General features: G+C 41.7%; 1 protein-coding gene across 4 annotated transcripts in view; it reads left to right on the top strand.

Annotated features, from left to right (window-relative positions):
* The window catches only part of KCNIP1 (potassium voltage-gated channel interacting protein 1), a 245,090-nt gene that overhangs the window by 209,434 nt on the left and 18,453 nt on the right, over nucleotides 1–17,203 (top strand). The window contains exon 4 of one of the 4 annotated variants that reach the window (XM_054389416.1): nucleotides 10,995–11,013. The exons of the other annotated variants lie outside the window; for them this stretch is intronic. Within the exon in view, the coding sequence (XP_054245391.1) occupies nucleotides 10,995–11,013 (19 nt within the window). The remainder of the gene's footprint in view (nucleotides 1–10,994; nucleotides 11,014–17,203) is intronic. 4 annotated transcript variants of the gene reach the window in all.

Raw genomic sequence — 17,203 nt, 5'->3', positions numbered from 1 at the left:
TAAGTCTTCCCTCCCACCATGCATCTTCAAATTACAGTCATTAACTAGTGTGAAAGCAGCATTCGTTTTAAAGAGACATGGCCAGTTTAACAACTCAAGTTCTTTGACTTATGCCATTAATGGATAACTTAGATCATCATTATACAAAAAGTGTTTGGAATTTTGTAAACAGTTTTTTAAAATCGTTTTTAATACCATCAGTAAAGAGCTGCCAGTTGTGCTCTCTGCTCCCATCCCTGAAGTGAGCACCTGTGAGCAGTATCAGCCTCTGCTGCTCTCCCGAGAGCGGGTGAGGAGTCCCAAATCCATTTCTGCAGCCCTGGCAGAGATTTACCTTATCTGCAGTGGGAGGGAAGGGGAGGCATTAAGGAGCCAGAAACAAGAAAAGTGTGACCTGAAGCTGATAATCTGAACTCTGTCAGAGTCTAGCTGGATTTTGAGGATACATCCCTGCACTGGCCCCAAGGGCAGTCTTGAAGATGGCTTTGCTCTGGTGTGCTGTTAAAGCTTGCTCACATTTTTCACTGATTTGTCCACTTACCACAGACACACTGTATTAGCAAGTCTCAAAACGGGAGTTGTGCCCCAGCTTCTCTCTTGGCTGCTGAACCTCTTCTCACTGAAGCACCATTTGTCCAAACAGTAACCTTTATGCCTGGTTGTCTCTGTGTTTTCAAATTCTTGCAAGGACCATGTGAGAGCAACTCTAATATTACATGTTTTGAAACCCAAAATCATTTCAGTTAACTTGAATAAATTTACAGTTGTAGAGGGAGGCATTTCTTTTGGCTGAAGAACATCCTTGAGAATATCAGTGTAAGGCTGCTTTCCTTGAAGAAATTGAGTTAGAGGTGTTCATAATTGGAAAGGGATAGCTATTTAAATAGTCAGTATAAATGGAACATAATTAACATTACCTTAATCCCTCTCCCATGATTCTTAAATCCACTCATGGGAACCTTGAATTGAAGATGCATGTCCAAATGTATCTTAATTAAGTCCTAATTAATTTAACTACTTAAACAGTTAATCCTTTCTCTCTTAAAAGGAGATTTCACACTGTAGAAAGAGTAAAACGTTTAATTTGCCCATTTTATGTCCACAACAGTGCTGTACCAGTCCATGATCCCACTCAGCAGGAAGATGGGGGAGTGAAGAAGCTACTTGTGGTGTCTGCCAATGCTGAGGGACTGTGGCTGTACCCACAGCCCTGAGCTTAGCTCCAAACAAGGCTGTCGCAGTGCCATGCATTTGCAGCTGGTTCTCTGGCAGTGCGTGGAAGTGGGGGGAGTTAGGCACAAACAGTAGAAAACAAAGGTGAAGCTGCAGATTCCTCACTAAGGCTGGGAGGGGCAGTTGTGCAGGGGCTCCCTTTACATGTCTTTGTATGTGAAAAGCTTCCTTTTTTCTATTATTCTGGGATTATACCAAAGCATTATTAAATTTCAAATTTCTTGTAGATGATTAAAAGGGGAATTAATACTACAAGTTGAAATCTGAAGCATTCAGAAAGGGGAATTCTTCTTCTCTATTCTTCACATGATCCAGTTAAAATATTTCAAGCCATATCACAGAATCATCGGGGTTGGAAGGGACCTCAGAGACCATCTGGTTCCACCCCGCTGCCTTGGGCAGGGATACCTCACACTAGATCAGGTTGCTTCCTCTCTAAAATAAAGCAGTGAGCACTTGCACAGACAGTTCAGACTTTCTGAGGTAGATACTAGATCACAGGTTTCCATTAGCACACAGGTTGTGGATCTTGGTTACCTCTTTCCTTTCTCGGTGGTCGTGCAGCTTCTTGATGTCAGAGCCCACAGCAGAAGGAAAAGAGCCAAAGAGCTCACCTGCCCAAGCAGCTTTTCACTTAATACTGGGCTGAGCTTGCCCATTCTGGCATGTCCAGCTAAATGTCCTTCTTGCAGCTTTTGATTTGTTGCAGTTTTGCTCATACAGCCTAGGTTGAACCTGCTGCTCAGCTAATGTTGATGACATATCAGACAAAACCCTCTAATTTAATCCTAGTGATGTATGGAGTGGTTTTATTATTCCTTATTTTTTTTATATATCTAACTGTTCCTAGCAATGCTTTCCTATCTTTGTTTCATTCTCTTGTGTGGACTACTACGTGACTTCCTTGAAAGAGAATGGAACAATCAGGATTATGAAATGTAATATATTCAAATATTTTGCTGGCTTCTTTAAAAGCAAGTCACTGGTAAGAGCTGATAAGCACATGTGAGTGGCATTTGCACCAAGTGGCTGGTTTCCAAATCTCACTCGTATTGCCAGCCATTTCCCAGTACTCGTGGGCACTGTATCTCCTCATCCTGGTTGCACATCTGTGTTGGTAAATGAAAGTAATCAGAATTAGCATGAAAATTTAATAAGCTGGCTCTGGCATTGGTCATGTTCTCAGCTGTGTATTTGTTTTCTGTCTGCAAAAGTCCTCAGCCATTGTGAACCAGAACAGCCCCAGTGTTTACAGGCACTGATGTTTATTAAACTCAAATCAGTCTCTGGTGGTGGTATTCTGAAAACAGAGCAGATCTCTGGACTCGCCAGAGAAAGCCTGGAAAGCTAGAAACCTTACTGCCTTCCTGTTCCAGCCTGAAAGGTAGTGTTTCAGAAGCAGAAAGATTCTTAGACAAATTAGTGATCTGTCAGGATATGCCTGGCAAGCTTGGGTTTTAGCTCCTCTGTTATAGGGTTGCTTACTGTTAGGTACCAATGTACTTGGTCTTTTGTCCCTGTCTCCTGATTTTTATGCTTCTAAGTAGAACATAGAAACCCATGTGAGAAATCTTTACAACTTGACACTGTCTGTATTTCTGTTTGATGGTTCTAACAAAGGCACAAGTGGCTAATGGTGGTGCCAGAAGGAATCTCTTCTCTGTGTTGAACCACTTGATGTGTACTCAGCAGGCCTTTATGGACTGCCAAGCAAAGGGAAGGAGACCTGAACTCCTGACTGAAGGAAAGGTTTAGCTGGAAGGGGTTTGCATCCCTGAGTGCTACCTCTTAATGAAGTGTTGGCTTTTCATGAAAAGAAATCACTTCTTAGTAATTCTTAGTAGAGCTTCACTCTTCTTCCTGGGGAAGATGCTTTAACTGATCTGCTTATTCTTTGACACTTATAACTGGATCAAAATGCTCCAGTGAGAACTGGTCTTCCTCCATACTCAACTGGAGACTGCTTGCTGTACCCACGGTTGTGGATTAAGGAGGCTTTGCAGAGCAGCCCAGCCTGTGTTCACCATCCTTGGGAGGAGTTGGCATGTGATGCTGGTCTGAATCCCTTCCTCTCTTGTAGAGCAACTCAGAGCTGGTTACAACAAGCAGCAGCCTGTCCTTAGCCTGGAGATTGTCCATGCCACTCTTAGGAGTAAGGCACACAGAGGAAGGGGAGGGCAGTAAAGCAACTGGGAGGATAGGAAGGGAGTTGCTTTTGGGAGTGTCACCATGGGCCAGGTACAGTCCTGGTGAAAGGGCAAAAAGATTCCTTGTAAGGAAATAAAATCTCTGTTAAGTGTCTTGAAACAAATGATTGCTTTCACAGCGCCATCTTACTAACTCCAACGAATCTGCTGTGCTGGATGGGTTTTTCTCTCTTTTTTTTTTTTTTTCAGTTAACATCAGCAGCCAACATTTATTTGGATGAAGAGTCTCAGTCAGCTGTCCTCAGTCCTGGGCAGTGGGACGTCCATAAAAAAGCAGTACCTGGTTTATAGCTGTATGCATTCAAAATGCTTAAGCACAGCTACAGATGTGGCTGAAGAATTTGAATGAGCACAGCAGTACTAAAGCAGCTCTGCTTTAGAGTCAGGAAGAAGTGCTGGCTGTATTTAAAGAGACACTAATGGCAAAAGGTTGTTTGAGGCAGTGCCCATTTGCTCAGCTTGAAAAATGAGAAATCAGGACAGTGGGGGTTTCTTTTCTGTGAACAAGAAATGCAGGCATTGTTCGTTGTTTCCATGTGTTGCCTGAGATTGTTGTCCCAGATCTGGGTGATCAGATCCACTGAAACGCTTGAGGTGTAGGTGTTGCCCTCCACCTCTCTACAGAAATACAACCTGTGCCCACTGCCAGCTCCTTTCTGGAGCTGGATCCCAGGTTTGGTGCCGTCAGCTAGGTACTGTGTACTTCAGCAGAAAGCCTCATACATGGGCAAACACATTTCAGCACATTTGCTCATGTCCTGTTCGAAAATCTGGATCTGTATTGGAACAATAGTTTTGGAGAGATTTCTTCTGCACAAATAGAGCTTAATTGGTACTTACATTCTGCTGAATTACACTTCACATTTTCCTCAACTTAAACACCAGGTCTGTGACATGGGAAGAAGAAACCTTTTGGATAATTCTGTCTAAGTGGAATCTGTAGTGTGCTTATTTAATAGCAGTGTTTAATTCATCAGTTCTCCCTGGACCAAACAAATTGTACTTCTTCTAGTCTTTTGGTGAATTGTCACATCATGGTGGTGAGCTGACCAGTCTGCTATTATAGGAGGAAAGTTGCTCCCAAATTCACTCCCCCTGCAGATGCTAGCATTGCCTGATAGTTACACAGCGAATTCTGGTTTACACAGCACATTCTGGTTCACACACTGCTGTTTCCAAGCAGGGTTAACTGTGTTTAATAAACAAAACATAATTTCTTTTTCCTTTCTTTTTAACATGTGTGAGCAAACCCACACATTTTCAGCCTGACAAAAATAAATCCTTCTCTTTCTGTTAAAACAAACACCAGCCTACCCAAACAAAACAAAATGAAAACCACCCAAACAAAACAAAACCTAAGAAAGCGTATTTAAAAAAAAAAAAAAGAGAGAGAGAAAAAAGGCAAAAGCTGATTTTAAGAAACTGAAACTTAAGTATAAAGCAGAAGCAGTGAATAATGTGGAGTTTGCGTTGTGCAGAATTCCAGTGTAGTTGCTTAGCTGTGAGCATCTGTATTTCACTTGTTCTGTAGTTCCCCAGTAATGAAGTAACACTTCATGGAGCTGGGTAACTTAACAGAGAAGAGAGCTACCCAGAGCCTTTGCACTGTGAAGGAACTGAGACAAACTGACTACAAACATTCTGCAAGTAGAGATGACTTCTGCCTATATTGCAATGAAATCTGAACATTTGTGAGAAGGGAAATTTGAAAGATTTTTCAAAAGGAAGTTTTCTAGATCACAGTCAAAACTGCCATTTTGTGGAATATAAGTTGGGGGGTTTTGTTGGATTGGTTTTTTGTTTGGTGTTGGGGGGGGTTTATTTGTTTGTTTGGTGGGGGGGGTTTGTGGGGTTTTTTTGTGGGTGGTTTTTTGTTGTTTTTTTTTTTTTTTTTTTAATTTACCTTTCCATTCTGGATCCATCACCTTTGGAAGCATGACATCTCCCACAAAACAATCTGAACTCTGAGCTTCAGTGCCCTGTTTGGGAGCTCAGCCCAAGCTGTTCCTGTTCCTGCACCCAAGGATGGCTCAGACACAGGGACCTTCAGCCCCTACTGACATGTTTATGGCTGTGGGGCACCTATCAGGTGGCAGCAGCAGCCTGCAGCAGCATCTGGCCCATGATGGCCCCAGTGTGTCTGGGCTGTCCTCTGGGCTGTGGCTGCAGTTAGGTACTCCCAGCAGCAGCCTGCGGCACTGGAGCAGAGGCACAGCTTTGGAAGGCTCAGTGAAGCTGTTGATGAGAAGATGATGCACACACACATGCACACATTCTCCATCTCCAGGTGACAAGTCCTAGCCCAGAATAAAGAAATCTCAAGTGAGGCTGCAGCTTTGTGATCCCCTGCAGTCATGGCCTTAAACACTATATATGTGATTGAGAGTGTCCATTATAAGGGTTTTGTGTTGTTCAAGTTGTGTTTGTCCTTTCATCATTGTTTATTTACCTTCATCTTCCAAATGTCTGCTTCATCCTCATGTCAGTTCTGCAGCCAGAGCCAAGGGTATGGAGTCCCACCTGTTCAAAATCCCACCTTTGAGGGCAAAAATAACTATAGGTTTTAACTACAGTGCACAAACTATCTTAATGCCCAAATATCAAGTTATGTTTTCCCTTCTAATAAGCCAAGGATAGCCCATCCTTGAATTAGGCACTGAACTAATTATTCTTTCTGATAGTTTGATTCTCCCACACTATGTATTCATTGATTATTGTTCTTCCACAAGCCTTTTTCTAACTCAGAGCTAGAGTACGCCAATGTTGATGGAAACCAGCACAGTAATAAATCTGGGACTTGGAGTGCCTGCTTTGCTTTTCAGTAAGAAAAAAAACAAACCACTGGCAGCAATAATTCTCAGAGAGAATAAGTCCATTTGTAATGTGTTGTCTTGGCTCATCAGAGGTTTTGTGATGAATAACCTAGTCCAAAAAATAGAAAAATTTCCATTGCTTCATTTATAATTCAGATGTCTCCTATGACTATTTAATTTATTAACTGCCCTCGGAAGACTTTCTGATATTTCTTCTGATAAAGCATCACAGCTTGATGGCTTGACATATTATCCTGGTTTTCCTTTCTGTTGCTGCTTTGGAATCAGAATCTTGCCTTGATCCTGGCTCATCCTGCAGTTCCCAGGCTGGGGGAACCACTTCTAAGGCCAGAGGCTTGGTACCACGTTTTTGAGGAGCTCTCTGCGTCTATTATTCGTTGTTTGCACTCTCTGTACCTTACCAAAGCATGTGTGGGAGACTTCCACAACTTAACTTATTGTTTTCCAAGCAGTAATTACTGCTCTAAACTATAGTAAAAGTCTAGTGGTATGTTTAAGCTGTTAGGTTAATGCTGTGAGTAGCTGTGATAGGATCTTTTTGCAAGGGTGGTTATCCATTAATAAGAAACAGGTCTTCTGCAAAACTGATCTTTGTCAGGGTTTGCCCCTCTCTGGAGGCCAGAGATGCTCTCTGCTGCTGCCTGTCATGTCTTCAGCCATTAGATTGTCAGGGGAAAGGAATGTTTCATTGTAGTTAGCCAGGCAGTAAGCTTTCAGGAAATAGGATTTGCATGAACATTTTTCTATTTTCTGCTCTTTATCTCCACACAGAACCAATTTGAAAAAGAATAAATTACAAGCAATGACCTTTACCAGCAGATTTCTTCCTCTGCCTAGGTGTGCCTGTGAGTATCTCGGAGTGACCTGAGCTCTGTCCCATGCTCACTGTGTGACTGAGCAAATCTTCTGACAGAGGGGCAGCTCTAAAACCAAATACTCAGAAGCTAGGGCAGCCCAGGCATGCCACAGCCTTGGCATAAGGAAGAGAAAACCTCTTCTCCTTCTTCTCTAAGAACCAGGGACATCCAGTGATACCTTAGGCAGACACAAAGGTAGTTCTGCTCAGGCCTGTAGAGAGAGAAATTCCTCTCTGTGAGATGTGTAGAGCTGGAGCAGCTCTGCCTGGGAGCAAGCAGTGAGATGAACCTTCATTCCTTCTCGTGCAGCAGCAAGTATGCAGCTTCATCTATTGCTGCTGAGGAAGTACTGAGATCTTTAGTAGTTAATTTTTCTCCCCATAACTACACTGAGAAGCAGCAGGTCACGTAGTGTGAAGAGATTTTTCAACAGTCCTAATTAGAGACTTCCAAGGGTAAAGAAGATCCTGTTGAATGCTTTGATTTGCCACTTCCTAACAGCTGTGACAACTGCAGGACAGTGTTTTTTCCACTGGCTCTAGGATGTTTATGAAATAAATTTACTTCTGCCTGAGGGCAGTGAGGTTGTGTTGGTAATCTTGTAACTGAGAAAACAACAGAACTGGCTGAAAACAATCCTGGGGCTAAGGACCCATCCCCTTTGCGTGTTTGGCAGTGAGGGATTCGTGTATAAAGCCATTTTTATATCTCTTCTGTTGAGTTTCTTGAAATTCATTCAATAAAACAGTCTGGACTGGGGTCTGAAAACCTGCCTTCTGATTTTTTTATTTTTTTTTTTTAAGTCTTCTTGATACTCAAGAGCCTGAGGCAGATATGCCTCTGGCCAGTTCAATGTCCCATCACACTCTACAGCACTCTAGTACTCTGGTTGCTTAAAAGTGGGGCAGAAAGGAAAATCTCTCCACTGTGTAACAAACTCTGCTCTATGACAGGAGTGGGGTTTGCATTGAGATCAGTGCTCTCTGCCATGTCTATTTTCTCAGAAAATAGGAACAGGGTCAATCATCAGAAACAATGAACTGAATTTATGCTTTTTGGTCTTCTTTTTCATTGATCCATAGTTGCTCAGAAACTGCTTCATTACCTTGCCTAGAGAATAATCCATAACCTAAGGGGTTTAGAGGGGAAAAAAAATCCTAAGACTCCTTTTGGAAGAGATGACAACTAATAAAGTCTTCAGTAAGTGCTTCTGATTTTTTAGGAAGAAGTTTTGCAAGTGGTGGCACCACCACTGTAGTATCTCTTATTTGTACTATTCATTGTGTTAAGCAGGCATAAGCCTATGCATTTGAGGTGCTTATTAAGAAATTTTCTGTGGTGCTCATTGAAAAGTGCTATTTTCAAAAGAGAGCAATTCAGTGTTGAATAAAAAAATACAGACTGTGAACCTAAAACTCTTCATAAGAATTTGAATAATCTAGAAGGGAATTAATTTCCAGCTGAACCCTTGAAAGGTGGCTCTGAGACAGTTTTTGTACAGTGAAGTAAACCTTATTGTTACAAGAAGCTTTTTTTCTATTTCTCTTTAATGGCTTTTTTTTCCTATCTCTGTAAAGAAGCAAAGAATATTATTTATATCCAGAAAGTATTATCTACACTGTAAACTTCTGATAACCCACAAGGTTACCCAATACAGAAAAAGAGCTCAACTTTCTCTTTTTTTGCAGCACATTTATTGTCTTCCTGCTATCTGTTAATCATCTCTGATGCACCTTCATCTTTTCAAGCCCAATAGTTACAGTGGGACCTCTCCGTATGCTTAGCTCTTCCTATTAATTGATTTCACCCTCACTAACTTGGGACATTATTATCATGCTTTCTCTAATGACTATATTTACATTTCTTTGTTCTCACAGAGAGAAGTTAGTTTGCAGCTAGTGTTAGAATGCAAATTGAGATCCTTCCTTACTAGACTTGAAGTGGGATGGGAGTTTTATGCTGTCCTTAGGTTACCCAGTAAAGCAGAATTTTACTGGCAGTGAGTGATTTTATGGCTAACGGCTCAACACCCTTTGCTTCTGCAGAGATTCAGGACCTCTTTAAGCAACAGCTCATTATTGCAAACCTGTCTTGGTGGATCAAGAAGGTTCAAAGTCATGTGCTTAAACTGCATGTGGCAGAGTGGAGTTCATTTGCTTTCAGTAAAGCTCCCGGTATGCACTGCTGTCTAGCGTGTGTTGGGGGCTAGGCAGGCCCTTTAAATCCATGGTTGGTTGTAAGCATTTTACTCCTGAGACCAGATTCCCTTGGAAGTATTCTTGAAGTTTCAGTTCTGTAGGGGGAAGTGTGGAGGTACCTGTAGTCATTAATCGGTGAATGCTATCTCTGCCTTGAGTTGTTCAGGATTCACTTCTGTTATTCATCTCCTTAGTATCTCCATTGCTCTTGCACAGCAGCAACCAACTGGAGCTGCTACTGTGGTTTTCTTGTGCTGGTTTCTTGTTCTTGGGTTTTATGTGTTTTTCTTTTAGTTGTTCATTTCTCAGAGAACAGCTGATCCAGTTAGCAAGGCTAAGCACCAGGCATTTTCTCATGTCATTGATGCTGGTGGGAAGCCATCTTCTAATCTTCGCTTCTGCTAGTTTTGTCTGCAGCCAAATACTGTATTAAACACTCTAATGGAGAGTAAATTCTTTCAGTTCCTGCACCAGGTTAAGATCCATCCCAAAGACATTTTCGTTTCATGTAGCTATGCCTCTGTCAAGGGCAAGCTGAAAGTAAAAAGCTCAGAAAGAGAATAATGAAAGGAAGTTCAATCTCTCAAACAGTTTAATGCTGTTGCAATGTGTGCAATGTGTTTAAACCTTCTTCTCATGTGCACCAGGTGGAAATTCATTCTCACTTATATACATGTGTGGGGTTTGATGTATTTTAGTTAATGGGAAAGTATTGAGCATGAAACTAGGTGGGCTCACTAATGCTTCTTAGGCAGCAGCAACAGGAAGTGAGATACTGTGGAGTCAAAGGCATGGTGAGAAGGTGTTCTGGATGTTTGGGCAGCTGGAGGCACACACTACATGGAAATGAAGGAAATAGATGGCAGGCAGATGGCCTGAGGGCAGGAGCTGCTCAGGTTGAAGGCAAGGCAAGGGAGCCACAAACAGTAACATTCTGAACAAAATTCTTGTTCCTTTTACAGGTTCTTGCAGGTCATACTGTGTACCCAATTCCCCAGCAAAGAGAAAGTGATGTCATGAGAAGCTATATAAAAATCTTCAAAATAATTATATAATTTTGTAACTTTTAGTCTAATTTGCTAATGAAATTTTCTCCCAGGGAATGTGAGGATAGCACAAAATGACCATGTTGCAAGTGAAGTGTTTTCAAAGAACAGCAGCTAAGAGTCTTTCAGACCACTTGGGACTTCTTCACCCTTACTAATCACTTCTTTATTTCTACAGCTGTCAAAATGCTAAGTTGTGGAGAGGAAGGCTGTGGCCATGGACCCCTCTTGTTGCATGCAAAGTCCTTATGCCTTCTCAGAGCTGCTAGGATGATTGCTGCATTGCTGTCTTGTTGCATGCATGGATGTTTGCATGGGTGCATGACTGCATGTGTGCTTCCTTTCACTCACTGCCTAGAGTTTGATGGTCATGCAGGGGACAGCAAGGTCTGCCTTGTTTTCATGCTCCTTGGGTTAAGGGAAAGAGGGATTTCAGGGAGAAAAAAATTGGTAAAATACACCTAGAAAAAATCCTGCAGTCTCTGTGAAAGGGGACCCTATGGCACTTACAGGACAATCCAGTGTCACCCTAAAATTAAGAAAAGACAAAGCTGTGTATGGTTGTCACTTTCTTTTTGTTAAATTCTTTTCTTACTTTTTCCTAGACCCTGCCCGATAGTTTTACCTGTATCAGAGAGGTAAAATTTAAACCAGTTTGACTCTATTGGTCATATCATTTTTGTAGCAAAGGTTTTCTTAAGCTAGAAACAAGTTCCCCCTGGCTGAGTTTATTCTCAGTTTCAGTGCTGGCAGCAAACAAAATCAAAGGTGCTTGAAAATTATAGGGTTGGATAAGGCTGCAGCGGCAGAGCAGCCAAGTCCTCTCTGATGAAGGCAGTCCCATCTTGTACTCAACCTCCAAGCTCTTCTGTGTGAAGTGCTTTATCATGACATGCTAAGTCAAGTATTTAGCAGGTCAGGTACTCTCCATGTAAAGTTTTGAGATGGTGTTAGTGGGAATTTTCAAAAAAATCATCAGAGGGAATTGACTTCGTAACGTTTCCAGTGAGTGCTTTTTGCAAATTCACCTTTGAACAGCTGCTTGGAGAAAAGTACTTGTCCCAAAAGCACCTTTTCTGCAGTAAAACACCCAGCAGGCTTTTCCACCTGTTTTGACAAGTTGCTTCCCATATGAATGTTGCTACAGACAGGTGGGAATGTGCAAGGAAAATTGAAAAGCTAGTGCTGTCCCAGGTAAGGTCCAGTGCAGTGGTAGCACACTCTGTTGCCTCCTACCCTGGGAATGGCCACAGCCACAAAGATGTTTCTAATGATGAGCAGACTTCACACAGTGTCTGCAGAAACACAGAGTCAAGCCTGACATTGTGTAGTTCGTGTTCAAATCACTGTACCTGGTCTTGCTTGTGTGCCAGAAAGATATTTTGGAAGGGACCTGTGGCCTCTGATTATTCCTGCACCTCCTCTTTCAGAGTATAACCTTGTTCTAGCTTCCTGTGTACCACTGTGAGTAGAAAGGTAAAGTGTTTATCGATGATATTTTGCATAGAACATTGCAAGAATTAGTAATGGTTGGTCTGTTGTGCAGTTTTTCTCTGCAACTGGTGGTTTTGCAGCTTCATCCAGGTAGAACAACCTGTAATGAATTTGATATTGATGATTTAGTGGTGAAATGGAGTCAAAAAATTACTTCAGGAAAAGGGAGTGGGCAAGTAAGGACACACCACAAGCTCCTTCTTGTTTCATTGGATGGAGAGATCCCTTTGGTTTGAAAATAGTTTTCTTCAGCCAGGCAAAATAATATTAATAATAATAATTTATTAATAAAGGGCTGTTCCACTTTAATTACATGTGTTTAATATTTGATAGATCAGTACATATCTTAGTGCCATTCTATTGATGTTTTCCATTAGCTGATTTTACTTTAGGGTTTTTTAAGACTCACAGATGAGCATAGCCATGCTCTTAAGTGGTAGCTCAGCTGTCAGTGTGCCATCCTAGACTTCTTGGTCTGCAGGTATTTGCCATATGGGGTGGCTTAAAGGCTAAAACTTGAATTTTTCTCCTGGTGGAAGCACCCAAAACTGCACAAGAACATTTTGACTGTCCCCATTAGTGGAGCTGTATTTGGGAGCTGCCTCTGCCCCAACCACAGACCTCAAAGGACTTCACAAAAGTAGGATTTCCTACAGACGCCACTTACACCAGCATGCAGGGTCTGCATCAGTAATGCAACTGTTGTCTGACTCCCTTCCCCTTAGCTTTCTGCCTTAATGAGTGTTTATGGACTCAGGCCCTGAGTTATTTTTCTTCATGAAATTTTCAAGTATTTGCAACTGGTTTCCCACAGGCAGGATCTATTTCCTGTGAGATCTGCCCAAGCAAGTATTCTGTCTGGAGATTAATTTCAAAGATGTCATGGATAAACTAGAGTTAATTTTTTCTTCAGGTCCTTGCTCCTAAAATATAGCTAATGTTTTTTTTAATAAAAATAAGATGCAGTCTAATAATTCTTGCGCATAATTTAATCCCCTTATGCTGTATTGGTAAGATTACCCATTTCATCTACTGCTTGTCAGTTTTACAATTAACACAGGGCACATTAGCTGCATTTCACATCTTGACTTCTTTCTTTAACAAAAAGTGAATTTATTATAAGCAACACGTTTTCAGAATTCTCCCATTAGCCGTGGAGCCTGGCATTACAGTTTCACCTTGCAGCTGTTGGAAGGAAGGGACAGGGCCATTTGCATTTTTATTAAACCATCATTTACACACCCCCCCTTAAGCTGTGGTTGAGGCCTTGGGTCGCCCTTGGCCAGCCCTAACAATGTCATGAGACACTGCTATTGCTTGCTTGCCAGGCACATAGGATGGAGGGCTGGAAACACTCCAACATTTTAGGTGGTTGCTGTGGGAAAGGTTTCACAAGAGAGTTTGGCCCAGCAAAACAAACCCTGTGCTTTTGTGCAAGGTACTTCTTTGTGCAGAGGCAGCTGTCAGCAAGAGGAAGAAGGAGCAGGTTAATCAAGACCTGTGCAACCTGTGAGAGATTACATGGTCCTGCTCTGGCAGCGGGGTTGGACCCAAAGATCTCCAGAGGTGCCTTCCAACCCCTAACATCCTGTGATCCTGTGAATACATGTGAGCCCAACGACTGTCCAGCAGCAGAGCCCAGAAAGCAGCTGAAAATAACACACTATTGTTTCACAGAATCACAGAATGCTGGGGGTTGGAAGGCACCTCCAGAGGTCATTGAGTCAAACTCCCCCTTCAAAGCAGGATCACCTAGGACAGGTCACACAGGAATGAGTGCAGGTGGGTTTTGAAGATCTTTAGAGAAGGAAACCCCACATCATCTCCAGCATGGTCTGTGGTCAGTGTAAGCTGTTCCGCTTGTGAGGAAATGATTGCTGGATGTGAGGAATGTATGGATTGCTCACCAAAGAGAACAGTAGAAAATGTGCTGTTTAGGACAACAGTTTAGGACTTGACTCCTGTGCTGACATCACTTGTTCTGTGCTACTGGTGACTGACTGGGTCTCTGTACATTTAGAAATTGAGTTTGGGCTGTGCCTCAGTTCATGTAGGTGTCTTGGATGTGCATTACCTTACCTGTGCATGTTTAAGATAAATTGACAATGAAAGAGTGTTTTCCATAGCCTGGCAGACAGATGTGCCTGTGTCAAATGGAACAGAAAGATCTGGAAAACTGAAATATTGGAGCAGGTTGTTTTCCCTCCAAATCAAGAGATTTCTTGCCTTTACAATGGGAAAGGGGAGGGCTGAGTCCATCTGCCTGGTTCTGTGATGGAAAGCAGTAGTCAGCTGTGGTGGAAAATCTCTCTTCCTTGATGATGAAACAATTTTGTCCATAGGTATGTAGATGTACAAGACAGCTCTTAACGTAAATATCCTTAAATTACACCAGTTTAACACTGGGGGAAATGCAAATTCCATTTAGCAAAGCTTACAGCAGTGAAACAGTCATTTGCAGGCAGTCCAAGTCTGGAAAACTTCAAATTCTACAGATAAGAAAAGGTGAAATTAGAACAGACACACAAGGGTGTATAAACCAAGCCACGTTAAGTAATTTCCAAAGTATGTTCAGTTAAAATATTGATCTGCTCTAATGAAAATTTATTCTTTGCTCTTGAGCAAGCAGCAGAGAAATTAAATACAATATCTTTCATTAGCAACAATCCATAAAATATGCATGTACTGGCAAGTCTGTCAGGATTACTTGTCTTTGTAAAGTGAAGCCACTACTTATTTTGTCTGATGGACAGAACGTGCCTATCCCACATGCTAAGCAAATAGAGATGGTGTTTTGCACAAAAAGTGCAAAATGAAGTCATTGTCATAACCTGGATTTACTTCGGTGTAAGATTATGACAGGTGCTTCCATCAACCCTAGGCTTCATATTAAATCAGCCATAAAAGCATGGCCAGAGAAAAATTCTGAATCAGCAACCACTACTTCCACTTCCTCCAGTTTTAAAGTTTTAAACACTTTGCCAGAAAAGCATGTCCTGCACCAGCTGAACAGTCCAGACCACCTTCAGCCTAGGACACAATTTACTGCAACCATCTGCTGCAAACAGGATTAATCCAGGGATGATTTCAGCAAGTGCTGGAGTTGGAGAAAGCTCCTGGTTTAATTACTGGGTCCATCTCATTGGTAAGCACAGATAACCCAAGAACAACCAAAAAAAAAAAAAAAAGGTATGCTCTGAGATCCAGGATCATAGATTTGGATCCATTTGCTAAGGTTCAAGCTCTCACAAGTGGTATGCTACCCAGACATCAAGGTGAGTGTCTCCACTGAGCAGGACAGGAGCTCATGGATGCTGTAAGGTCAACATGTCACCTGAGCTGAGCAGGTGACCACAAAGACCCTTTGCAGTGTCTCTAGTCAGGCCCTAAGTCTATTCACAGTCTATTGCGAATTAAAAGAGAAGAAAATTAACTTTAAACCAGTGGCATTGTTGTTTCTCACAGCCAAATCTCTTGGGATGTTCAGCAAGCTGTAAGCAAGGCAAACTGAGGAGTAACATGATATTAGATAAAATACCTTAACGTCCTGCTTCCCTAATACAGCTGTACATTCGCCTGTGGAGCTGTCTGTGTGTGCCTCCGCCTGCACTCACCGCTGCAAAGTGAGCTTTGGTTTAATAAAACTGCAGTTGTTACAAATGCAGGAGCTCATGTTTCATACAGTGACATCCCTGAAGAGCTGGGAGGGACTGAGCCAGTGAGATAATGAAAATGTAAATAAGAGGAAATACAATCTCCATGACAAAAGGCAAGGGCAGATGAGGAAGAGAGCCGTCTCCCTTTTCACCGCTAGAGTTACTGTGGTTAATTTATGGAGAATCAGCGAATGGAAGAAAAAGGTTCAAAGGAGCTGACTTGAGAGAAATCACTGAAAGGAAACAAATAATGACCAAAAAACAAGTGGGTGGGGTGGACAACTGAGTTGGAACCAATCAATGTGCACAAAAGAGCAATTTGTGTCCTTCTGCTCCAGGTGCCTCCTCCTCTGAGGTCTGAGCTGTGCCCCCCTGGACGTTAGCAGAGAAGAGAGAAAGGATGAGCAGAGGTTAAAGGGAATCTGTGCATATGGGCTGACAACTGAGGAAAGTTTAAATGTAAATGTCTGATGAACATAAGGGAGGGGATATTTGATCTGTAAGGCCTATTAATATGAAGTAGCTACTTCTAGAGTAAGTTTTATGTTTTAAAACAGGTATCATGAAACACCTCTTGGTGTTTCATGGAAAATAGCTTTTTGTTGGTGAGTGATAGGTAAAATAACCTAATATGTCTCTCCTGTATTTATTTTAACAGCAAGGCTCCAAGAAACGCCCAGAACTGCTTTGTTGCATGTTTCACTGAAGCAGCAATTGTCACCATTTTTAGTGTGTTTACTGAAAAGGTGGTCTGGTGTCATTTTGAATGCACTCTTGACCAGACCTAAAGCTTCACAAGTTTTTGTTTGTTTGTTTGGGGTTTTTTGCTGTTTCAACACATTTCCCTTGGGAAAGGAAAAGGAAGCAGGTGAAAGGATTAACCCACAGGGAGGCATCAGGTCCTCTTTAGAGACAGAGACTGATGCTGGTTCCAGAATAGAGAATGGAAGGAAAAAATAGAGCATTGCTTTGGAAGGGATGGATTTTTCATGATTTCCTTTCTGCAGTTTGTTCTAAAGAAAAGAGCCACGTTTCTCAGCATGAGAAATAGAATCAAATCCACAACAGTAATCTGGTTTATTTTTAACATAGAAATATCTGCCCCGTGGGACCAAAGCTCACACACTGATTGTTGGAAAAACCTGTTCTTGCAGGACAAACTGAAGATGAATTGCATTCTCTTGAAATAACAATTCCCTGAATGAGGCCAGTATTGCCAAAAGACAATATATCATTATTAAATTCACTAAGTAATATTTTATTCCAGAATATTCTGAAAAACAATTGCAAGATCCTAGTTTTGAATATGCCCATGTAAAATGACATCTACATCAGACACAGAAGAACAGGATTTGAGCTGTAATTCTATAGATTTTTTTTTTAAGCTCCCTTGGAGCTCTAGAGGAAGTTTTCCATGGGTGAGACCTTTTCTTTAATGTTTTGATTTTTAGAATGCTACAACAAATTCCAACAAATTTTGGGGGAAGTGGTCCCTTTAGAAGAAGATGGGAATATATATGGCAAAGAAAATACCTACCCAAAAATATTAGTCATGTCAAAATCCTTCTACAAACAGTGACTTTTCTTACCTAGACCTTTCCTGCCTCTGTAGAAACCCCATGAGCCTCCACACCATAGGAGCATGAATAAAACCAAGTAGGAGATTAATCCAACAGGC

This window comes from Indicator indicator, chromosome 18 (assembly GCF_027791375.1).
Source record: "Indicator indicator isolate 239-I01 chromosome 18, UM_Iind_1.1, whole genome shotgun sequence".
NCBI classification, from domain to species: Eukaryota; Metazoa; Chordata; class Aves; order Piciformes; family Indicatoridae; genus Indicator; species Indicator indicator.
The sequence above is the reverse complement of the archived record's forward strand: the minus strand, read 5'-3'. Positions and strand labels throughout refer to the sequence as shown.